This window comes from Olea europaea, chromosome 19, assembly GCF_002742605.1.
Source record: "Olea europaea var. sylvestris chromosome 19, O_europaea_v1, whole genome shotgun sequence".
Taxonomy (NCBI): domain Eukaryota; kingdom Viridiplantae; phylum Streptophyta; class Magnoliopsida; order Lamiales; family Oleaceae; genus Olea; species Olea europaea.
The window spans coordinates 3,917,225-3,943,403 of record NC_036255.1 but is presented as its reverse complement, the minus strand read 5'-3'; the positions used below and the strand labels follow the sequence as shown (position 1 = coordinate 3,943,403).

The window sequence follows — 26,179 nt, the reverse complement described above, 5'->3', positions numbered from 1 at the left end:
TCGCGATGTAGACCCCTCCAATTGACAATGTTGTTCAGTAACTACTGTCTCCTAACTCAATTCCAGCCCAAATAGAAGTAAACTTAGCCCATTGAAAGGTAAACCCCTATTTAACACCAAACCAAGCTAAATTTCCCTTTAATTGGGAAAATTACCTGAAAACCTATATTTAAAGACTAATTTTCAAAAAACAAGGAGTTTAAATTTCATTTCAAAAATCAGGTGATAATTAGATTTTAATAATTAGATTTAATAAAATCTAATTTAACCTAACCCCACCCTCTCCCCCCAACCCCATTCCCAATCCCATTTATCCCTAACCCTCATCTTCACCCTACTCTTTCTCTTTACCCATGAACCACATTGGAGGCGACGTTGTCGTCGGCGCAACCACAACATCACACCATCAACGAATAGCTGCACGATGCGGTATCCCAAAACTGAATTCATTTTTTACCCTCATCCTCATCCTCTTCTTTCTCTCTAACCTCTCTCTCTATCCACGAACCACACGAAGGCGACGCCATCGCCGGCGCGGTCACAACATCACATCGTCGACGAACAGCAGTACGATGTGGACTTGACTCTACCAATTTGTTGAACGCATACCCTGTTTGCCACACTCAAATGCAAACACACACAAAAGAAGTGAACGGTGGCTTCATCCTCGTGTTTGAAGATCTGAGAGCGGTGGCGTCATCTCCGGCATCACTATGTAGCAGCTTGGGGTATTTTTACCCGCTGTGGTTTTCAGTAGCAACAGTGTAGTAGATCTTCTTTGTGGTGGTTTTCATGCTTGGGTGATGGGGGTGCTGTGATGGTGGGATGTTGACGGTGGTAGTGAATCCGCTGAGGGTGAGGTGGTGGTTTTGATGCTGCTTATGGTGGTTTGGGATGGTTTTGACTTTGAGGCGATGGTTTTGTTGGATATGGTGGTGATTGATTTTTGTTGGTGGCAGTGGCAGTGGATATGACGGTTGGGGCGATTTTTGTTCAATTTGGTGGTGGTGGTTTGGTTATGGTGCTGCCAGTGCTGGCGTCTGTGGTGATGCTATTAGGTTATATTGATGGTGGTGTGGCGCGGTGCAGTGCCAATGGTTTCGTCGCTTGCATTGCATGTGTTTCTGGTGAGGTAGTGTACGTTTGGTTGCCGATGTTGGGAATGGTGGTGAGTGATCAAATCTATTTTCATTGTGATTGCCTGTGACCAGATTTGTATTAACTGTGACTGTATGTGACTTGGCTATATATAGTTACAAATTAGACTAACATGATCACAGACAGCCACACCAAAAAAAAATTTGGTCGTGAACACATAATGTCACAGTTCATACGTTACGGGTCACAATTCGCAATTAAGGCCACATGTTTGAGTTCACAAGTCACAGTCATTTCATATAAATCACAAATCGGTATAAATGGGTGACAGATCAATATTAACAGGTCACATGTCATTTTATAGAAGTCAATGATCAAATTTATAAGCCACATTTTATATTACGAGTCACAAGTAACAAATCACAAGTTGAAAATCATATTTTATATGTCATAATGTACACATGTCACATGTTATTACCAAGAAAAAAATTGTGAATTTAATATATTTAATTATAAAAATATTTTTTTGATTAATTATTTCATAACTAAATTTGATTTTTGAAATTTCAAAATTTTTTCATAATTTTAAAATTGATCATATGCATATTCATCTCACCTGATTAGGTCACAAATTCAATAAAATCGATCATAGATGACAATGTGCACAGGTCACATATTTAATGCAATTAGTCATATGTCAATGGCAAATGATTGGTCACTGGAATAGTTGCCGGAACAGGATAAGTCACCGGAGCCATCGCCAGAAAGTCGTACGAATTGTCCTCGGAAGTCACCTGAGCCGTCGCCGGAGGAGCTGCCGGAGCCGTCGCCAAAAGTTGACGGGGGTGAGGTGGGATGGAGAGAGAATGAGAATGGTTTAATGTGATGGTTGAATGGGTTGAAGGTGAGATAGAATAAGTAGATTAATTATATTATATAATAATTAAATATTTAATAAATTTAATTATTACCTTACTTTTGAAATATTTTTAGAACTTCGTTAGTTTTGAAATGTGATTTTTAAATGAATTACTTATGTGGTCTTCCCAATTTAATTCCTACAACTAAGCCCACTACCTCGTTATTTCTCAACCCACCCATGTAACCCATTTCGTCGGAATGTTCCACACACAAATGCAATTAGCCAGAAAACTCCACTAATTATGTACCATGTCCGGCAGCTGCGACCAGCATCCAGCCTGCAAGAACCTAATCATTTGTAAAATGTAATAACTTTTTCCCAAGTTACTCCATCATACCTGTTTAAACCTCTATTTTACCACAAACCCAATTTTCTCAATTACTGGTGGCTTGCATGAAATACAGAAGATGTTCACGTATCTCACTCTTGAGATGCATAAGTTAAAAAGATGCAGAAGCATCAACTGAACATACATTACAGATCTAATTAGTGTATCCACCCCACCAGTTTAAAGAAGGCAAGAAAAAACAGCTGCATATGTATATAAATCTGAACTGAACATCTGAAGAGAATTCAAAACATTCCAATCCAACACGTGGTAACAATATAATCGATAAATTAAGCATGAAAAAATAACAATTAATAATGACATCATACCTATGCATCATATGCATGTATTCTTATGTTACCTCGCCTGTGGAGGCAAAAATGTTGAGGATGTACTGATCATCCATCCAGGACTGATATCCCATCCAGAGGCTGCGGATCCAGTCATCCGCAGGAGGTTGAGCGGCGTTTCCAGCCGCATACCGCTGAGCCAGTGGCTGCTGGGGTGGGGCGGTGGAAGCCAGAGCCTGTGAGGGTGCTAGCTGGTAGTAATAACCAGCCCCTGCCGGCGGCTGTTGCGATTTGTAAACTTGGTACTGTTCCAGTTGTGTCATCCACTGTCGAGGGGCTTGTGGTTGTTGGTATTGAGGTGGTGAGGCCATGGTTGTCGTTGATTGCATCATTTTTTGACAGGACAGGAACATAGGGTTTGAAGTGTGCGGGTTAGAAAAGGGAATGAATTGAACAGTGTGTGGATGGAGAGAGATAATATACTATCGGTATATAATGTGATGTGCATAATGTTATTCATCAAATTCATTTCGAATAAATTATATTTTATTCGAAATATGTCCCTATCCATGTGATGGGATGAACATCGTTATGAATACGTGTACCATAACTTGAGTGATATACAAATTTTTAAGACCTCTCAAAGAAAGGTTAAGAAAATTCATTGAGATATGTTACATGTACATATTAATTTGTCAAAATCGTGTCAGATTCATTTTTATTAGGATTTCATTGGTAGTTGTGTCAAAAATATTTTTCATCCATCTAATCACAAATTATCTGGCACCAATCTAACAAAATAAATCTATACAAGCAACATAAACCAAATTACTTTTAGCTTAAAGTCCGAATCTGGTAGGGTTAAAATCAAAGTTTTAATAATTTTAATAAGAATTGATCAAACGTGTGGCTAAGAAGTTGTGGATTATATAAAATATGTGGTTAACTTAAAAATTAAAATCTAAATATTAATTTCTATCAAGCATGAGCTAAAATATTAAAATCTAAATATTAATTTCTAATTTTCTACCAACAGGTCCTAATCGATCATCTGCCCCCGGCCTCTAAATTTCTAAAATGCTAAATGTGCAGTACTGTTGCACACTTTTTTCAAAGCCCTCTCATAGAACGTGGATTCTGTGATTATTTTAATTGTGGGTCCCACTTTAAGGCTGCCAATCACTGTACATGTAACATTCTTCTCTGTATTTACCCATTTGGCCGCCAATCTGACCATTCTCTTTCTTTCCATAACAATGGAGCTCTCAACTTTCCATCCCTCTACTTGGAACTCTCTCCTTCCTTCCCCTCATCTATTTCCTTATCATTTCGTCCCTCAAAACCACGTCCACTGGACCGAAACTCCCGAATCTCACATCTTCTCTGCCGATCTCCCAGGTATCCAAAGTTCCTTATTTATATATATAAATTGACTAGTAGTGCCGGATTTCATTTGGAGAGTTGATTTTCTTGATTGTAACAGGTGTGAAGAAAGAGGAAATTCGAGTGGAAGTTGAGGATTCAAGATACCTGATAATAAGAACAGAGGCTGCATCAACAGAGCCTATTCGGAGCTTCAGTAGGAAATTCAGGCTTCCGGGTCGGATCGATGTTAATGGGATCTCTGCCGGGTATGAAAATGGAGTGTTGGCAGTAACAGTGCCTAGATCTTATGTGAGGAGGGGATTCTTTATTGACCCAGATGATAAGCCTCAAGGGATCCATGTTCTCGCAAGGGCGGCTTGAAATATGGCAACTTTTATTAGACATTCTTACTAATTATTATGTATTCGTCGTGCTTCATTTGATTACGGAAAATGCCGAACAAAGGATAACACCACACTCACTGTCAATGTGTGATAACCATCATTTATTGATAATATGTCTATATCTATTGGTGAAATTGGACTAATGTGCCTTAATCGAAATCAAATCAAAGTATAATTACTTGAGTTAAAGCGAACTTGTCCAATTGAAATCAAATTAAATTGTGATTATCTGACCAATTAAAATTGAAGTACTTAACCCAATCGACAATAAGTGAAAATATACTAATCGTTGGGGGAATTTATCCGTCATAATATATAACACTGGAGTGTCCATATAGAAACACAATACTATTCAATCTTTTATAAGCCACCAAGTCTACAATTTAGCTCATGTTTGGATTCTATTTTATCAAAATTCTATTTTTTAAAAACTATTTTAACTTTACTTTTTTCAAACTTTTAACTATAAATCCATCAATTTTTATAAAAATTATTTTTTATCAAATCGAAACAATGGCTTAATCACTTTTGGAAATGATGCCATATGAAGTGTTTAGATTATAACAAAGTTTGATTAATTTATGGAGGAAAATAAAATGCTCTATGAGATGACAAACGCGACTTTAATGTGCAGATATTTAATCGTATAAAGACATGCAAGTTGCCTAATTAAATAATTATATTATAGGCAAACGAGTCGCAACTTGAAGCGAAAATATCTTCCCAACGTTAACATCGCACGAGGTACCAACTTGCTTGAGAAAGCCGGTGGGCCTAATAAAGGATTTTGGCAAAAAACGACATGGGCTCACTTCTTTGATAATTCAAGCAGTATAAAAATTGAAGAATATTTTAATAAAATGGGCTATCTAACTGAATTGCAACCCTAGAAAAAATGGACCGACAATTCTGCAACTTTGGTTAAAATTATTTTTCCTTTTCCACTTGTGCGAAAATTCACTATAAAGATCCGTTTGATTATAAAGATAAAATTGAATTGAATTGAAAACGAATTTCAGAGAATTGAATTGTCCAGAAATTATTTTCCTAAAAATTGTAAATTATTGTGTTTGATTACTATAATTTTTTATGTGAAAAATGTTGAAATAAAAGTGTCTTTTGGGGTTCATTTGACTTTATTTTACATGAAAATTGTCAATTAAAGGGATAGTCAATAAAATTCACTATAGACAAATTAACTTTCAGTAAGGTCCAAACTCTACTAACTTCTAGTATTCTCCGACCTACTTGTAATCACTAAGGCCCTCCCAGACTGAGTACTCTTGCACCAGCTCCCGATCTTTGAAATTGTTTGTCTCTAGTGGATCACCAAGAACTCCTCGTTCTTGTTCTACCATAATTTTGATCTCCTTTCTCAATCTTCAAAACTCAGAAATTGTTGGTTTTGGTGTCTTGAGAATTTGGATTGATGTTTTCCGAAGTGTGGTTGATTGATTTCAAAGTATAGAATTAACATAGGATCTCCAAAAGATGTTCTCTAGGAAGAATATAATGATCAATCACCCTTTAGACGGAATATGACTTGAGTATATATATACAAGGTACTTCCGGGGGGGGGGGGTTAGGACTCAAAACAGAGCTTAAAACACGATCTTGGGTCTTCCAAAAAAAGAGTGCCACTCGAGTGAAAAGTTGGCTGTAAGTGGGCGTTATTATGCTCTCTGTTTTCGACGCTTGAGCATAACCTTGGCGTTGAACGAGCATTAATGATGTGACTTTATCTCCTTATTCCATACTCAAATCTAAAGACTCTTAATTGACCTGTACAACCTCCCCATTAACTCTTTGACTTTTATAACTTTAATTTTATCTACAGGATTCCCAATTACAATAATCATAACATAGCAGTTATCACGTTCTGATGATAAGAAAATTATAATGCCACTTCAGTTTATTGTGATGGTCAACCTCAAACCACTTGGAGACGTCACCTCCTACCAGCTTGTTCTAAACGGATGTATCTCGTTGCCATGCGTAGGTCCAAAGCCCCATCCCTGTCATTAACAAAATTAACTGGAAAAAAAGATCAGAAAATTGACAGACTAATAGCATATCTGGTTAAACTTAATAGCTACTTAAAGATAGCTTTTCTTGGAAGTATATAGTTGGCCAACATCCCATAAATTCGAAGAAATGTATCATCTTCTAAATGTTTAAACTTTTAGATTGATGAAACTATTTAACACAGTATTAGAGCTAAGGTTGTGAATCCAAGTCTGCTCTCAGCCTCTCACCTATTTAGAAAAAGATGTTCTCGTATTAAACATTTTGATAAAAAAAAATTCAGCCCACACGAAGGTTATGTTGAAGACTAAATTCAAATAAATTAATATGTACTACTTTTAAGATTGAACACTCGTGGCACGCTCCACAAATTCTCCTATAATTAATTATACATCTTTGCCACTCGCAGTCAAAATAATTGCTTTAGAAGCAGGAGGACACCCAAAATACCTATCGCGTGCAAGAATCAACTATCTCACGAGTAGAATGATCCTTTAAAAAAGAAATTGTTCTTGGAATTCCCATTATCATGGGAACTGATCCTATTAATGGCCATAACAATCCTTACAACCCTATTTTTCCTCACAAAACTTATAGATCTAGGCAATACATCCCTGCATAAATATAAACTTGCACTGATTCACAAACACAGAATTTTTATTTGGCATCACAAAGGAGAGAAATACAGAAATAAAAAACCAAAGTTTGTAACAAACGGTTCCCATTAAAAAAATCTTCATCATACGGATAACAATTATCATAAAAAAGAGAGAGAGAGAGAAAATTCTATTACCATGAGATATAAATGTGTATGTATGTAAGGACGAATTCAGGGGTCGAGTTCAATTAGGGTGGATCGCGAGCGTTGAAAGTTTACTATCGACGGCCAATGTCCGTAATAGCAGGATTGTTTATTAATATTTAATTAAATAATATTTAAAAAATCGTATAGATTAGAACTAGAATAACTAGATACACCACTTGAACTAGAATTAGGTACGAACTTTCATTTTGGGTGAAAAAATCGTTCCATAATTTGTAAAATGCCCTAATTTATTTTTAATTAAATAGGCAATATATATTAATAAAATGCCAATATTTAGTTCACCATTAAAATTAATTAAACAAGCATCATTTTATTAACAAAATTGAAATTATTTATGTGCTTATATTAGTTTTATATGCTTGTATGATTCTACTTTTTCGCAATCGATTTTTTGGAAACGAAAAGTAGAACCTTATATTAATTAAAAAAGTTTTGTTGAAAGATTCCTTATGACACTAAAATCAAATTTCCTACAAATTCATCAAACATTAATTGACCAAATTCTCAAATCAATTGATTAGAGGGGTAGAAAAGAAAAGGAAAGGAAAGAAAAGAAAAGAAAAGAAAAGGAAAGAAATAGAAAATAAAAAAGAGGTACAAAACATCGGTTAAAATGTTTCTACTTGTAGTAAAATTGAACATATATTATTTTATTACATTATGTGCTAAAACTCAATAAGTGCCATGATGATAAAGTGGCTAATATATTTAAGGAATGTGGTAGGTAGATCACCTTTCTTACATTTGTTTTTATAAAAATTGTTGAAATAAAAAATTATAAATTATATTGCTCTTAAGGAGTTTCATACACAAGATCTTCAATTCAATAGTAGAAGGGCTAATTAGCTAAGATATCAAAGATGTTTGTTAATAATATGAATTATCAAATATATAATCTAAAAATTCTATCTAATCAGCAAAAAATAAAAAAAATTCTCCCCACGAATCCAACTAAGACGATCGCCGTAACTCGCCATGTCTGTATAGGAGGGAGAAGAAAGATCGAGAGAGCAAAAAATAATGTTTCCATTTTGTAGAGTGAGACAGAGAGCATCTGTGATAGATGAAAAAAAATGCAAATACAAATACAAATGTGAATGCAAATGGAAATGATGTTCAAATTTACGTCAAATGAAGTGTAAATGGATGAAATGTAAATGCAAATGAAAATGAAAATGACGTTGAAATTTGCGTGAGTGAAGCATTAGCCCCTGTTTGATCCCGATTACCTGAAAATGAAAATGGGGAAATAGTATTTTTTAGAAAAATAAGTGGTTGAAAAAGAAGGAAAAATTTTTGATTTACGTGTAATATTATTTTATGGAAGAGTGTGTAATTGAAAATAGGAGAGAGAAAAATGGAATGGAATGTAATGTAATTTAATTTAATGTGTCAAATTCCAAGATATTTTAAAGTTGGGTTTCAACCATGTTTGGATACCATTTTCTACTCCCATCTATTTCGGGATTCAAAACTCTTCGGAAACTCTCCGAAAAAGTTTCGAAAACTTAAAAAACTTTCCTTTTTTAATGAAATTAGAAAAATCTATGGAAACTTTTCGTGAGAAAAATCAAATTTTTTACCCCAAAAAAAAAAAAAAAAAAAAAAAAGGAAAAAAAAAAGAAAAAGAAAAGGGGTTTCAACCACGTGGATGCATGAGGTAAGGATTTCAACCAAACTACAGTAGGTTCGACTTTCAAAAGGTTTCAAAAATAAATAAAATTAGAACACTAAATAATTCATATACATATATATGACATCACCATGAGGTAAGGATGATGCCTTATGAATAGTAATCGACTCTCATCTTTTATATATTGTAGTGATGAATAACTGTTTCTTCTCTCTTTGAAGTTTCAACTTTTAAGCAGGGTTGTCCAACAAATTGCAATGACAAAATTTAATAGGATGTATTAGAAGAGTACGAGTTATATTTGTGTCTTGTGAACCAGAGCAAGAGGAGATATCGAGGGGAAAGACAATTGTGGAGCTCCTTAGATGGAACATATTTAGCCGAGATGAGTTACACATGGAGAGTAGCCACCAAGTCACATCGTCAAGTGTTCTATGGCCTCAGGACAATCCCCAAAGATATTGAATATGGAGTATATATAATTCTAGAAGGATGTAGGTATAAAATGAGACCACATTTGATTATTCTTCTAATATTTTTCAATATTGTATACTCCATCGTAACCTGAATGATATCAAATTTTTGGGCTGCATTCATGATGATGCACATGGATGACTTATTTTGATTCACCAGATCATTTGCATCACTAACTACTACCCTAAAGGGGCCATAGTTGTCCACTATAGGAGTTTTCTTCTAACAAACCCTTATTTGATATGTTACAAAATCATGAAGCGAGCTTGTTCTATTCAATATCTATGTGGGGGAAAGAAGATCGAAGTAGAGTAGCGAAACTCTGAAATGGTTGAAATTTGATCCCTTGTGCTTAGAATGCCAAGCAACAAGCTCACCACCTTATACCTATATGCCATTTACAAGAATTGATACTCTTAACAATGATGTAGCATTTACGTGGAAACATTTTTTGAAAAAAATAAAAATAAAAATCCTGTCCATTGGAGATCCCTTTGGATTACCTGTACAAATTGTAAATGGGATTAGGATATTGCCAAATGTATACCTATGCTACGCTGGTCCATTAAATTTTTGTTGGTGACAAAATAATTAGATTTATGTTATTCATACAGGGCTGAAATAATTAATTTCCACGAGCACGACATAGATATGTTTCATAAAATTCGTATGAAATGTGTTTGTTTAAAAGTATAACAAAATAAAAGAAAATCTTGAATTAGAATTGAGTAATTTATTATATTATTTATTGTAAGAAATTGGAATTTCGGAGACTCGAATGTCCTAAACCTTTGTACAAGCGTCTCTAACTAATTTTAGGATTCTTGGCACAGTTGTTACTTTTTTCCTTCATTTTTTTCCCCCTTCTCTCTTCTGCAATTGAATTTCATTAATGTACTCAACAGGGACTAATCACTGAATCACATGATTGTTTATTTAATTCATAAAAAATATGTCCACTTAATTTTTGACAAACCATTGAGAATCTCAGATTCCACCCTCCACCGGCTCGTTCTTCAGGAGATGCTTCTTGTCCGCACGCAAAAGTCCAAACCCCCCTTCCATCATTTATTGGGGAAAAATAAATAAATTAGAAAATCGTTAAGAGCGTGAATTTTTGCCTAAAGTCTCCTATATTTTTGGGTTTTGCCTCTCCATCCACCATTTTCAATTACCACACAAGACTGAACTGGTGTGCGTATCAATCATGGAACCTGCAGTTTCCGTCACGATCCTTCTTCTGTTTCTTCCTCTTCTCTTTCTACTGATATACAGGAGATCTTTCAAAAGAATACCCCCAGGTTCTTTAGGGATACCTATAATTGGACAGAGCCTCGGTTTATTAAGGGCCATGAAGGCCAACACGGGTGAAGAGTGGTTTCGAGAAAGAGTAAGAAAATACGGTCCCATTTCAAAACTTAACCTTTTTGGGACTTCAACAGTTTTCCTCCATGGCCCTGCTGCAAACAAATTCATTTACACTTGGAGTGAAAAACTACTGGCAAACAAGCAACCTGCATCTATCAGAAGAATTATGGGTGAGAAGAATTTATTGGAATTAAGTGGAGATGATCACAAGCGCGTTAGAGCAGCACTTGTTTCTTTTTTGAAGCCAGAAACGTTGAAGCTATATGTTGGGAGGATAGATGAGGAGATAAGATTGCACCTCCACAACCATTGGTATGGCAACAATGAAATCAAGGTATGCCCCCCATAAATGAAAATTTTCAATGTTAGGTCGATTTAGAGTTTATTGGATTAGCATAAAGTATGATTAGATAGTACTAGATAATATTAATGAATGAAAAAGAGGTTAATAATTTGCTCATATATGTTGACGAATGGGAGGGTAGCGAACAGCATTCTTGATGACAGGCCATTCGACCTCCTTATAACTTTTTTTGCTAGGATTTGATAGTTAAATCCCATCTCATACTAGACGCTGTTACTGAATTTGGGAAAAAAATTGAATGAAATTTTAACAGGTAATGCCCCTTATGAAGACGTTGACCTTCAATGTAATTTGTTCACTCTTATTTGGAATTGAGCGTGGACCAAGAAGAGACATACTGGTAAAACTATTTGAAAATGCCATCGAAGGAGCGCTATCAGTGCCAATAAATTTGCCTTTTACAACCTTCAACAGAAGCCTAAAGGCAAGGGAGAAAATTAAAAGCATTATCATGGATCTTATACACGAGAAGAGGAAAAAATTGGAGATAAATGGCATTTCTTCTAATGAAGATCTCATTATGTCCTTGCTTAGCATGAAAGACCAATCTAGCAATTCGCCTGTGCTGTCGGACGAAGAAATCGTGGACAACATTGTTGTTGTAATGATTGCAGGCCATGACACAACTTCCGTTCTCCTTACTTTCTTGATCAAGCTTTTGGCAGAAGACCAAACTGTTTATAAATATGTCCTTAAAGGTATGGTCTAATTAACATTAATCGTTTTTTTTTTCTTCAAATTTCAGAGCTTTTTATAAGTTGAATAATAAGCTTTTAGACAAGATGGTTCAAGAGAATTGAATGCAATATATTTGAAGATTATGAGATGGATCTATGTTTTATGAGGCAGAGCAAGAGGAGATATCAAAGGGAAAGGCACTTGAGGAGCTTCTGTCATGGGATGATCTAGCCAAGATGAAGTACACATGGAAAGTAGCAACCGAGTCACTAAGGATGAATCCGCCAGTGTTATTTACCTTTAGGACAGTGCTCCAAGATATTGAATATGGAGAGTATATAATTCCTAAAGGATGGCAGGTATGACACCAGAGACCATATTTGAATCATGTTTGGTATGCTAAACTAGACAATAACGAGATCAGATTTTAATAGTGTTCAGTGTAATATAGTCCACTTAACTCGTGAGAACTTGTTTTAAATGATAACAGGTGATTTGGGCTTCATGCATGACACACATGGACGAAAACATCTACCCAGAACCGTCGAAATTTGACCCTTTGCGCTTAGAAAGCCAAGCAACAAAACCTCCACCTTATAGCTTTATGGCATTTGGAGGGGGACCAAGAATGTGTCCTGGCTATGAATTTGTAAGAATTGAAACTCTGACAATGATACATAACTTGGTAAATGCATTTACATGGAAGCTTTCTTTGAAAGATAATATCTTCGGCAGAAACCCCATGCCAGTGTTCAATCAAGGATTACCTATACAGATTGAGCTTAAGAAGTCCAGTGCTGAAATGTAAAATGTAAATTGATCTTCTTATGTTGGTGGGATTAGCTCATTTTTCTTGTCTTCAACTCCTACTTTTGATTTCTAACGTTGAGATGTCTAAGATCAAAAGAGCGAGGGGAAGAATATACGAGGAGTCTATTTAATACTAGAACAATAGCATGTAAATCACTTGGTTAAAAATAAATCCTTCTACATTTGCCAACGTTGTTTGAATGAAAACAGCAGAATAGTGCCAGCAGCATCTAATTTTACGTGCAAAAACTTCTATGGACTACTGAAAGAAACAAAAATCAACTCCCTCCAATGTTACATTACAAGAACAATGTTATCAATTAACAACTTTAATTGCAAATAAACTAATTGAATAAAGTTAGAGTTTTTGTGACACCTCGAATTTTAAATATATTTTCATATGGGCTAAATTTAATGTTGGTTATTTAGCAAATGAAATAGTCTATGTTCAGCCTTATCGTTATACTAAAGTCCAAAAGATGAAGTGATAAACGTGATCCACTTATTTGCATAAATAGAGAAAATCCCCCAAATGGTCAATGAACTTTGCCAAAATTTCTTAGGAGGTCACTGAACTTCACTTCATCCCTAAGAGGTCACCGAACTTTGACAAAATCCCCTAGGAGGTCACTGAACTTCACTTCGTCCCTAGGAGGTCACTGAACTTTGCAAAAAATTCCTAGGAGATCACTGAACTTGTTATGCATGGGGTCCCAATTTGCAAAAGTTGAGTGACCTCTTGGGGAACTTTGGCAAAGTTCAGTGACCTCCTAGGGATGACGTGAAGTTCGGTGACCTCTTAGGGGATTTTGGCAAAGTTCGGTAACCTCCTAAGGACGAAGTGAAGTTCGGTAACCTCTTAGAGGATTTTGGCAAAGTTCAGTGACCAATGGGGGGATTTTATATATTTTGCTTGCGTGTACTTTTTAAAATTTATCGTAAATTATTTGGATCGAATATTTAAGTATTTAAGAAGTAATAAAAAATATTGATATTATACTCCTTTTATAACTCGTGATAAATAGCATAAATTAGTTTAAGAAGAAATAATTTTGGAATTGCCATATTCGAATTATTTTGATAAAAAGAAAAGTATTCTAAATTTTATATTTTATTAATAAAAAATTATAATTAATAATCAAATGAAACATCACTCCGGCACGTTTCTTGAAATTTGAAAACATAAATCAATCATTATTTTATATAATAAATTTATTTAATTAACTGATTGATTGGAATATTAATTCTCACAGTCAACCGTCTAATTGATTAATTTAAAATAAAGAATAGATTAATTAATCTATTGAATTTTCAAACCTAACATGTGGATGTTTGAATTGATAGTTAATTTAGTAAGCATACAATTGATACAAGGGGATATTATATAAAAATAAAATAAAATGTGAGAAGTGTTTTTTTCGTTTACTTATGCATCTTCACACATTAACACACACTTATTAAAAGGGAGTATTATTTTATTTCATCATCTACATTCAAAATTTCACAAATTAGATTTTCATTCTTATAACAAACATTCTGTCCAGTTTTAAATATTTTCAGAATTTTTTTATATCAATTAAAGTAAGAATATATAGTGTAAAGTGGTAAATTCTTATTCCTTGATATTTATATAAATTTTGGCATGAAATATTTTAAGGCCTTAGGGTTGTTAAATCCTACGGGTAGACCGTTAGGTTGAACATGTAAATATTATGAGATATATGAATTCTTAAGAAATTCCTTAAATTATTGAATATCACGACCAGTTTGCTTTAAATCTAAAAAATGTCGATATGTTATGTCATTTTATTTTTATATCATGTTAATAAAAATATACACGTATTTTTGCTAAATATTTTCAAAATCCTCACTCTATTGGTTTTGATTTCTATTGTTGAGATGTCTAAGATCAAAGGAGCGAGGGGAAGAATATATGAGGAATCTTTTCAATACTAGAACAATAGTATGTAAACTGTTTGGTTAGAGATAAATCCTTCTACATTTGCCAACGTTGTTTGAATGAAAAAAGCAGTATAGCGCCATCAGCATCTAATTTTACATGCAAAAGGTTCTACGGACTACTGAAAGAAACAAAAATCTAATACCCTCAATGTTACAATTAAAATGCATGAACTGAAATTAGTCTTCAATAATTAGGTGTGACTCTTGAAGTGCAATATGCAGTACGAAGAGTCATGAGCTTCAACTGTGGTGTGATTGCGACCATCTATCATGTCCAATAATGATTAAAACGAATTTGTACCAAAAGATGTAACAATTAAAAAATATACATTGAAATTTATAAATTGGACCCTCCTCATTCTATTTTGATCACTTCAAATCAATTTCAAATATTAATTCTTTCTTTCAGCAAATTCCATCAAAGTAATTTTCAAGTTACAGTGTTCAACATCATCTGATTTGGAAAAGTACGATCAATATAGATTTGCTCGAAAGAATTCCTATTGTGCAATATTAATTTTGGAAGAGATGTTGCATCATGAAAGACATGCATTCATTTGATCCTATTAACATCAGTGCAGAGACGAATTCTATTTTAAGGAGATTTACAATCACATACCACGCTTCATTTCATCTCCTCCTTATTTTTACATTTTCTAATTGTCATTAACATGCAGTATCTTGAGTTCAATAAATCAAAACCTAGTTGTAGACACCACTCCCACAAAAATATAATACACAAGGATAGTTTTCCAGGCTTTTGCTTCTTTCTTTTCCTTTTTCGGCTCGATTCTACTAAACTTCCAACACTAGAACCGTGGGAACCAAGAAAATAGTAACTCAACCAACAATGCTTGCCCTACTAATGGATCTGGTGGTACTGGGCTGATACTTTTTTTTGAGGCAGCTTACGCAAGATGTACAACACAAGAGCTGAAGGGAGAATCTCATCCAACTGTTTCATAGAAGAAATGTTTCGTAATAAATATGTCAAAACAATTGGCGAAAAAAAGAAAACAAGGTACAAAGTTGTGTACCGTGTAATAGATTAAATTCAGAACTGGATGGTCCAATACATCTAGTGATGCGTCTGAATCAAAAGCAGATAGCTCAACCTGTAGAGAACACAAGTAACAGATAAAATGTTCTGTTGATGTAAAATGTACAGCATCTAGAGGAAAGCAATGAGTGACATTTCCTCCCTCACAATGCCCTTGTAATTATATACATATTTTTCATTGCAGCCGCACAAAATCTAATCAATCATATACATGATTTTGCACGTATATTGAGTTTGGTATGTGGGAATGGGAGTCCCAAATGTGCATTTCATTTCTCAATATCAAAATCCCAATAATGGAGACATTGGTAATTCCAAAAAATATGTTTGGGCTTGCCATTAAGGCTATTGGACAAGTCTTGTCCTTTATAGGTAGTTAATAATAATTTCCTTTATTTCTTAAATCTGAGTTCCTGCATGAAGGTACGGAATAACCAGACAACCTTGGATTTTAGATTTTGTATTAGGCAAACAACCGTTACTTAAAAACTGCATTACCACACAGGGTCACAGAATTATGCTCGAAACAAGAAAACTATGAAAACGAAGGACTAAAAGGATGTCATTCTAAAGGAGAGAACAAGATGATTCACACACTTTATATGGATGAGGGAAGGGAGATATTGGCTTCATCCCAGCTCCCTTCCCCTTTCTTCTGGGAGCAATAACAATAAAAACAAATGCATTCGTTACGTGAATGATGCATAATGACTAAGAAAAAAGAGCTTTCTATACTTGCAGAAGCACGGAGATTCTATTAACACCATTGATACAACCAGAGATGAGCAAAATGATCAAATCTATTCAACTCATTAATGTCAAATTTTAAACAGCCACTAACTTGCATAAATGTAATAAAGAAAGGAAATTTTGACCTTACCACAAAGCACCTTATTAGGAAACAAATGAAGCATATAGCTGTCACAGATCCGACCTAAAATAATAAGTTCCAATCAGATTAGTTTACAAGAATGAGGATATAGACAAAAGTGATGGAAGGGTACATTTCATAAATTATTGTTTCATTTTCAAAGCAGATGACTACACTCAAGCTGATGGAGTTCCTAGACCTGTAAATGTTCTTCACATGGCTAAAAATGAGAATTTATAGCATGGCAATCAATTTCCACGAAGTTCCCATTTTGAATCCATCATCTAGCTGATAGGTATTATCTACTTTAGTCACCAGATTTGGAAAGCATCACTCCAAATAAATCAGCTAATCACGTTTTTATATATTTTGTATCAGATGGAGAAAATTTGCTCACTCCAAATCCAAGTACTGCCGCTGCACCAATTATCTGTTGAGGTAATGATGAGATGGATAAAAATATGTATAAGTTTTCCCCACCCATTGCTAGGCAAGGGAAGTAGAGATAAACCTCAAAAGTTAAAAGAGAGGTTATTTCGAATCCTGAACATCCCTTTGGGTACAAAACTCATTTAGTAATAAACGAGACTGCTAATATAAGTAAAATGAGTTGAATCATAAGATCTTCAACGGACCTGTGTAGATTACACTTGTCATATATATAAACAAGTAGTGAAATATTCAAACACACCAAGCCCAAGACGGACTAAAAGGATGTCATTCTAAAGGTGATGATTGTCTCAGAATTATGCTCAAAACATGGAAACCATGAAAACTACGGGACTAAAAGGATGTCATTCTAAAGGAGAGAACAAGATGATTCACACACTTTATATGGATGAGGGAAGGGAGATATTGGCTTCATCCCAGCTCCCTTCCCCTTTCTTCTGGGAGCAATAACAATAAAAACAAATGCATTCGTTACGTGAATGATGCATAATGACTAAGAAAAAAGAGCTTTCTATACTTGCAGAAGCACGGAGATTCTATTAACACCATTGATACAACCAGAGATGAGCAAAATGATCAAATCTATTCAACTCATTAATGTCAAATTTTAAACAGCCACTAACTTGCATAAATGTAATAAAGAAAGGAAATTTTGACCTTACCACAAAGCACCTTATTAGGAAACAAATGAAGCATATAGCTGTCACAGATCCGACCTAAAATAATAAGTTCCAATCAGATTAGTTTACAAGAATGAGGATATAGACAAAAGTGATGGAAGGGTACATTTCATAAATTATTGTTTCATTTTCAAAGCAGATGACTACACTCAAGCTGATGGAGTTCCTAGACCTGTAAATGTTCTTCACATGGCTAAAAATGAGAATTTATAGCATGGCAATCAATTTCCACGAAGTTCCCATTTTGAATCCATCATCTAGCTGATAGGTATTATCTACTTTAGTCACCAGATTTGGAAAGCATCACTCCAAATAAATCAGCTAATCACGTTTTTATATATTTTGTATCAGATGGAGAAAATTTGCTCACTCCAAATCCAAGTACTGCCGCTGCACCAATTATCTGTTGAGGTAATGATGAGATGGATAAAAATATGTATAAGTTTTCCCCACCCATTGCTAGGCAAGGGAAGTAGAGATAAACCTCAAAAGTTAAAAGAGAGGTTATTTCGAATCCTGAACATCCCTTTGGGTACAAAACTCATTTAGTAATAAACGAGACTGCTAATATAAGTAAAATGAGTTGAATCATAAGATCTTCAACGGACCTGTGTAGATTACACTTGTCATATATATAAACAAGTAGTGAAATATTCAAACACACCAAGCCCAAGACACAAGTACAATAGCATACTGATTATGCATCTAGCACTATTTAAAATACTATTAGTAAGGCATTAACCTCGTGAAGCTTCTTTCTCCTTCCTTTGGACTCAATGGGAAAGCGTCTCAGCATTAAAAATAACCTAGCAAGGGAAGGGCACCAAATTGTCTCTCAATAAGGGGGGAAAAAGGATGCAAATTCGTATCCTTAAATCAGTTAGAATAATTAATATAGCTCAAGATAATAAAAGCAAACCAGTATGACAAATTTCAAGTATTCACCTTCCGCCATACAGCAAGAAACCTAATGCAGCTATGAATGATACCACTGTAAAGTCCAAAGAAAATGAGCAAACTTAGCCAAGTCCAAAAAACTAGTTTCCGCAATACTAAGAAAGTGAAGAGTTTCAACCTTGCATAACTGGAAATTGAAAATGAGAAATAAATAGAATGAGATTAACCTGCAATCAATATCTTGCCAAGAAATTCCACAGCACTGTTGTCATCTATCCAGAGGTATACCCAGATACAGACCTGATGTCAACACCATTTTTCTTGTAAGATTCTCGTATATATGAAAAATGACAAGACAAGTCTACGAGACCATTTTCTTATGCTATCCAACAAGACATTGTATCACCAATGAGAGTAGAATAACAGAAAAATTAGTGACTATATGACCCATAATTGTAGAGCAACTAAACCCACTTAGTTTTTTAATTAGACAGCCTTCATTTTAGAGCACGACATGGCAACATGGGGAATGAAAGATCAATCTCTCTTCTTGAAAATTAGAAGCACGTAGTACTTGAGTTCATGACCCTATCATAAAATTGTTAACCTAAATGGTTGACTTCTCGTTTTGATTATCACAAACAAATTACGTTTACTTCTAACAAATTGAATTTGAGTGCTGATAGTGATTATTGCAAAATTGACAAAAATGAAGACACGAGAATCAAGATCAAGAAACGTGCACATTGACAAATGAAATTGGCGCTTGAAGATCAACATGGAAACAAAATTGGCGATTGACGAACATAGAGACGAAAATTGAATCTTCACGTCAAAAATCACATTGGAGAGAAGATCGATCATCAAATTTCAAGACATTAGATGTAGATACTTTGAATTTATATGTAAAGGTAAAACACTTCGATTCTTAGTATTGACTATAGCTTAACAAGAACAAATTCATGTTACAAAAGATATTTGCATAAAAATTAAATTTTAAAAAGGTAAGTATTTCGGCTTAACGATCAAATATCTACAAAAATACTTATCTTTACAAAATAAGTGAGAAAGTCCTTCAAGAAACTACTTAGATCAAATTCATCACGAAGGAAAAATGTCAGGGGTCATCTCTGCCCATTTGGACATCCGGATGACCAACGGTCACTTTTTTTATCGTTCTGCTTCTGACTTAAACGACTAATTTTTAATACGTCTGGACCCCAATTGGACGTCCGAATGAACAGATTTTTTGTCCATTTAAGTGCAATAAATACCACTTCACTTCCTCATTTGCAATAACCTTCTTTGAGCATTTAAGTGAAGCCTCTATAGATCTCAACTACTTTGTTTTTAATCTTACAAAGATCAAAATATTTATTTCTTGAAAAAAATTTTGATTGATCAAATTTGTGAAAATCTTTTATCTCATTAAAGTATTTCGATAACTAATACTTGAGCTATACTCATTGTTATTTATTAAAATGTTAGCCTACCTCTCTCTTGATACTTAATAGATCATATCATTTATTAAGAGAGAAACTTTTACTTGTAATATTTTTTTTGTTGTTTAATTGTGGGTCGTGTTGAGGCCCCGTAAAGCTCAACGTTGTAAAAAGATCGGTGCTCCTTATTTGTAAGTCATTGAAAACGTTGTAAGGGTTGAATTGTGCTATAAGTCAATCAAATATGGTGAAAAAGACATTGTTTGTGATGGAGAGCTTGATAACGGGATACGTAGATCGTTGATTGGATCGAACCTCCATAACTACATCGTTTGGGCATTCTCTTCCCTTTTACTTATTTTATTTGTGCAATTAATTTATTTGTTATTTGTTTGAGTTTGCGATTATTTTTGAAAAAAGTTGTTAAATAATCAATTCATCCCCTCTTAGTTAGCTATTCTTGGGCTTTCAAAAAGTATGTACAAGATATTTAATTTAGAAATCACCTGCTGAGAAGATCTTGTTATCTGATCAGTTTAAAACTATGATCCAGAATTATATCTACCACACTTCCTTGATGGCACTGATCATGAGGAAATAGATGCCGAGTACTAGCTAATTAAAACTCATAGAACCAAGGTCTGACAGCTAAAAGGAGACAATGGATGCCTTCTATTCTGGTGCAGACCAAACAATTCACCTACAAAATTTGAAATTCTGTTTCAAAAAGGCATCCATCAGCATGGTTCTCAAGCCAAATCAGATGATATCTTTTACACTATTAACACGATCATACATTAAAAAAACTAGTACAAAGACACACAACCAGAAGCCAAAAGATAATATAAATATGTGGTATAGGAGGAAATGCAATAAACTTGTATGAAGTATATTCCACCATTGATTGAAAAGTACCAAATTCTAAGTTTATCTGTTGGTAAACTTCTAGCCTGCCCAATAATAAGGATGAGTGAGTTGGAGATAGCTCGTGCGACATGACTACATTCACAAGACTGCATGCTTGGCTTGGTGAGGTATTTTTTCTAGAAGTTTGAAATACCTCTAACTGCATTCACAAGGATTTATATTTCATTTGCAAGATATTTACACAAGGATAAGGACGAGCTACTTACCTGGTGATATATCTCAGCCCAAAAAAGGACAAGAAGTGTGTATGTAGAGAAAAACAGAAGTCCAGGAAGATCCAACAGTAACAAAGTCAGCACCTGATTTAAAATAAACTGAAGTTGATTACACTGACTAGCATCTAAGCATGGTATTTAACAAAATCTGAAAAACAGAATTGTTGAAGCAAGAGAATGCGTGATGGTAAATTTTCTCCACACTTTCTGATCAATCTTTACAAGTATATATATAGGGTGTAGCTCTAACTAACTAACAAAATTAAAGCTGTACAGAAGAAACAGAAAGAATAAAATGCTAACAAATCTGCCATGTCAGCAGCTATACAACAGAAAAGGAATTTAAGTTATATTCAATACGCCTCCTCAAGATGGAAGGTGAAGATTATGAACTCCCATCTTGCTTCAATAGATTTAGTTAACATGTCTGCAAGTTGATCCTTAGTACTTAGATGCATAGTTCTGATCTTACCCTCTTGTATTTTCTCTCTGACCACGTGACAATCCAGTTCGATATGTTTTGTTCTTTCATGATAAACCTGATTTGCTGCAATATGTATGGCTGCTTGATTGTCACGGAATAATAATGCTAGATCCTTGTGTTTAATCCCCAAATCAGCAAGTATGTATTGCAGCCATGTTAATTCGCATACTACTAAAGCCATAGCTCAGTATTCAGCTTCTGCAAAGGACCTGGACACGGTGCTTTGCTTCTTTGATCGCCATAAAATTAATGAATTTCCCAAAAATATACAATACCCCATGATGGACCTTCGGGTATCTGAGCATGCAGCGCAGTTTGCATCACAGAACCCTTTAAGTTGCACCTCTGAATCCTTTTCAAAGAACAGACCTTGTCCTACAGTCCCCTTAAGATATCTTAGTACATGTAAGGCTGCATTAAGATGTGGTTGTCTAGGTGAGTCAACAAATTGACTGAGGATCTGAACCGGATAAGTGAGATCTGGTCTGGTGATGGTAAGGTAAAGTAATCTGCCTACAAGTCTTCTGTAGGTGTTGGGATCAGTGATCAAGTCACCATCTGATTTAGAAAGTTTCAAATTTTGCTGCAAAGGTATTTTGGCGGGTTTAGCACCCAAATATCCCACATCTTCCAAAACTTCCAAAGCATATTTCCTTTGGCAAATGGAGATCCCAGTGTTATTTCTAGCCACTTCAAGACCTAAGAAATACTTCAAAGTTCCAAGGTCCTTTAGCTTAAACTGTTGGTCCAAAACCTTCTTAAACTGATCAATGTACATCAAATCATTTCCAGCAATGATGATGTCATCAACATAGACTCGTAAGATGGTAGATGGGCAACCATTGATTTTGGTAAACAATGAGTTATCTGACTATGATTGAGCAAAATCTTGAGAGACGATGAAACTGGATAGTTTGTTGAACCATTGCCTTGAGGCTTGTTTAAGGTCATAAATGGACTTATTGAGCTTGCATACAAGTTTAACACCATTTGCCCCCTGCTGCTCATACCCTGGAAGCATGCGCATATACACCTCCTCTTCCAAATCTTCATGAAGAAAAGCATTATTCACATCAAGTTGGAACAGATACCATTGCTGTGTTGAAGCTACTGCTAAAAGTGCTTTAACTGTGACCAACTTAGCCACAGGAGAGAAAGTATCTTGATAGTCCAACCCGGCTTGTTGTATAAAGCCTTTGGCAACAAGTCGTGCTTTCTTTCTTTCTTCACTACCATGTGCCTTGTATTTAATTTTATAGACCCATTTACAGTCAACAAGGGTCTTGTGTGGGGGCAAAGTTGTTAGAGTCCAAGTATTGTTAGCAACCAAGGCTTGGAGCTCGGCATCCATTGCTGTACACCAATCTGGACACTTGGAGGCTTGATGATAGGATGTAGGCTCATAAGATGATGATATGGGCAATACATAAGCCTTGTGAGCAGATGACAAATGGTCATAACCAACATATGCTGAAATGTCATATTGCTTACCTGTTTCAGGTGTGACAATCATCTTGGAATCAGATTGGATTTGGGAATCATTGCATTTGGCCAAATTGTAGTGATATTGTTCAAGGTATGAAGGTGGTCTATGAATCCTTGCTGATCTTCTAACTTGAAGCGGAGGCAGGTTGGTGGAGTGATGAAGAGAAGTAGGATGTGATGGTAATGTAGAACTCATTGGAGATAATGTTGGTGAGCGTGCAGGTGAAGAATCTAAAGTGAGAGCTGGAGAAGGAGAAAAGTTTGATCTTGCAGGTGCGGGAGAATAATGAGATGAAGTATTGTTATCTAGAAAGAGAAGCGAGTGAATTTTGGTGGTGGTAATTTGAGGTGGTATGCCTTGAAAAGGAAAGACAAATTCATGAAAGACCACATTCCTTGAGATGATGTATTTTTGAGTGGTTAGGTTGAAGAGTTTATAACGTTTCATTCCATTGGGGTAGCCAAGAAAAAAACATGCATCAGCTCTAGGGTCAAATTTTGACCTGTTTCTTCTAAGCGTAGATGCATAGCATAAGCATCCAAATACTCTTAAGTGGGAATATGATGGTTTTGTGTTAAGGAGAAGCTCGTAAGGTGTCTTTTCAGAGAGTTTGGATGAAGGGATTCTGTTTATAAGGTACGTGGCTGTGAGAATGGAGTCACCCCAAAACTGATTTGGAAGATTGGCTTGAAACATCAAAGATCTGGCTACATTAAGAAGATGTTGGTGTTTTCGTTCAACCACCCCATTTTGCTGTGGGGTTTCAACACAACTGAGTTGGTGAATGATGCCTTTGGATTGGTAAAAGTCTGCCAAATGGAATTTTGGTCCATTATCTGATCTAATCTTTCTTATTTTGGTGTTGAATTGTGTGAGGATCAGATTATAGAAGGATGCGATGATGTTCTTGGTTTGAGATTTGTTGTTAATGAGGAATGTCCATGTAGTCCTACTATAATCATCTACAATAGTAACAAAGTACTTGGAACCATCAATAGAAGGATAGTGAAAAGGTCCCCATATGTCAACATGAATTAGTTCAAAGATACTGCTGGATACATGTGTACTAATAGGAAAAGGTAATACATGCTGTTTAGCAAGTGTACAGACAGTAAAACGAAAGTTCGATTCACTAAGTACTTCTGGTACAGTTTTATTGTTAATAGAGATTCTAGAGATAGGAACATGACCTAATCTACTATGCCAAAGATCAAAGGAATGACTGTAAGCAGTATTGGCAATAGGTTCAAATGTATTGGACAGTGAAGTGTGATGTTGTAGTTGAGATGGTTGAAGCTGTAAGTGGTAGAGGCCACCATCAATTTTCCCTATCCCAATCGTCTTCCAAGATAAAAGGTCCTGAATGAAACAATAAGCAAATATGAAGATCAAACAACAATGGAGAACTAAGACCAACTTACTGGCAGATATGAGATTAAAAGTAAAACATGGAACATAGAGAACATTTGTCAAAGTAAGATCACTTGAAAGCTGAACTATCCCTATATGTGTAACCGCTGCAACATGACCATTAGACAACTTGACATTCCCATTAATGGTAGCTATGATGGTGGTAAGTTGTTGGACAGAACAAACAATGTGGTCTGTGGCACCAGTATCGATTATCCAAGTGCTCTTGGTGTATGCGTAAGCAGAACATGCTAGGATCATCCACGACTTGGAATCAATGGCAGGATCACCAGCAGGATTCTCTAATGAAATTGGTGATTGCGAGCTGGAGATGGGATGTTGAACATCTCCCGGAACTGCAGAACCTGCGTGAATCTCAGAGGCGGCTTGATGATTGGTGGCCATGATTGGAAGAGAGAGATAGATACGCTTTGATACCATAACAAAATCTGAAAAACAGAATTGTTGAAGCAAGAGAATTCGTGATGGTAAATTTTCTCCACACTTTCTGATCAATCTTTACAAGTATATCTATAGGGTGTAGCTCTAACTAACTAACAAAATTAAAGCTGTACAGAAGAAACGGAAAGAATAAAATGCTAACAAATCTGCCATGTCAGCAGCTATACAACAGAAAAGGAATTTAAGTTATGTTCAGTAGTATTCACCATATAATGATACAAAATAGTTCATTTTTTAACCACAGGTAAACCACTTTATGCCCGAAAAACTATAATGCAGAACTACGACACTTGTCCTACTGTTAAAATTGTGCATATTACAACTCATGTTCTGGTTCATTAGAAGTACAATTTAAATTTGAATAATTTAAATAAGACTTTAAATAGGACTGAAGAAATTATTACGAAGTAAAAATGTAACTCGTGTATGATGAGTATTTTTGTGAGCATCATTTCAAAAGTTAACAAATATTTATCGCAACAGAAGTAATGATACAAGTAAAAGAAAATCAAAAAGCCATTTCACCAGGAGATCCATAAACAGTCTGATGATTAGAAGAGTCTTAAAAATGACCCAGGAAATTTGTATTAATATCCTGGATGTAACAATTTCGTGTATTAATATCCTAGAAGTAACAACCACAGACAATAAAAACATATGGGAGCACAATGAAATCTCACCAGGCCCAAACAGTCAACGGTAATATGAACATAATTGATCAACTCCCTATGACGTTGCCCATTCCATTGACTAAGAAAAGTAATCGTAAAGTGATGAAGATCCAAAGAAGAAAAATTAGGCAAGAAGGTGAAGGTAATTAAAAATATGACAGTAATTTCTGGCCCAAATGTTCTGTCTTTTGTAATTCCTAACATTGCCTGGTGATGCGCCTATTCTTCATCATTTTGAAACTGAAAGATCCTTACACCAGGCTGACACTGAGAAGCTTCGAGCAGAACCAAGATTTAGGTGGAAGTAAAAAAGCACACAGAGAATTTTAACCATGAATTGGCAAAAACTGTTGTCATATATTGTACGAACAGCTTCTAAGAATAGTGAAGCTTACCCTGGGATGCAAAAGAAAAACAACCTTGTGAAATCCAAACATGATAGTACGCACTGCAGCAAGTATCTTTACAATCAAAATCAATGAATTGAAACGAGCATAAAATAATATATATGTGTATGTATACGTGTGTGTGTGTGTGTGAGAGAGAGAGAGAGAGAAGAGAGAGAGAGAGAGAGAGA

General features: G+C 35.1%; 3 protein-coding genes across 11 annotated transcripts in view; 2 read left to right on the top strand and 1 right to left on the bottom strand.

The window, feature by feature from the left end:
* Positions 1-3,762: 3,762 nt before the first annotated feature.
* On the top strand, positions 3,763-4,541 carry LOC111368548 (15.4 kDa class V heat shock protein). The gene is made up of 2 exons (XM_022989847.1): positions 3,763-4,036; positions 4,122-4,541. The coding sequence occupies exons 1-2, from the start codon at positions 3,895-3,897 to the stop codon at positions 4,382-4,384; spliced, it is 405 nt and encodes a 134-aa protein (XP_022845615.1). The 5' UTR covers positions 3,763-3,894; the 3' UTR covers positions 4,385-4,541.
* A 5,766-nt stretch (positions 4,542-10,307) lies between these two features.
* On the top strand, positions 10,308-12,775 carry LOC111368547 (cytochrome P450 716B1-like). The gene is made up of 4 exons (XM_022989846.1): positions 10,308-11,067; positions 11,351-11,795; positions 11,947-12,134; positions 12,266-12,775. Exons 1-4 carry the CDS (start codon positions 10,573-10,575, stop codon positions 12,581-12,583), a joined length of 1,446 nt encoding a protein of 481 aa, XP_022845614.1. The 5' UTR covers positions 10,308-10,572; the 3' UTR covers positions 12,584-12,775.
* A 2,303-nt stretch (positions 12,776-15,078) lies between these two features.
* The window catches only part of LOC111368546 (tobamovirus multiplication protein 1-like), a 25,364-nt gene continuing 14,263 nt past the window's right edge, over positions 15,079-26,179 (bottom strand). The window contains exons 1-10 of one of the 9 annotated variants that reach the window (XM_022989837.1): positions 25,998-26,103; positions 25,612-25,877; positions 21,081-21,173; positions 20,826-20,960; positions 18,733-18,805; positions 18,554-18,599; positions 18,351-18,414; positions 17,591-17,644; positions 15,585-15,662; positions 15,079-15,502 (exon numbers count right to left, since the gene is read on the bottom strand). In XM_022989837.1, coding sequence (XP_022845605.1) covers positions 15,410-15,502; positions 15,585-15,662; positions 17,591-17,644; positions 18,351-18,414; positions 18,554-18,599; positions 18,733-18,805; positions 20,826-20,960; positions 21,081-21,173; positions 25,612-25,806 — 831 coding nt within the window. In that variant the 5' untranslated portion in view covers positions 25,807-25,877; positions 25,998-26,103 and the 3' untranslated portion in view covers positions 15,079-15,409. Of the gene's footprint in view, positions 15,503-15,584; positions 15,663-17,588; positions 18,012-18,350; positions 18,415-18,553; positions 18,600-18,732; positions 18,806-20,825; positions 20,961-21,080; positions 21,174-21,561; positions 24,242-25,611; positions 25,878-25,997; positions 26,139-26,179 lie in introns of those variants that run through there. The other 8 variants (XM_022989840.1, XM_022989845.1, XM_022989839.1 and 5 more) reach the window with 8 other exon arrangements.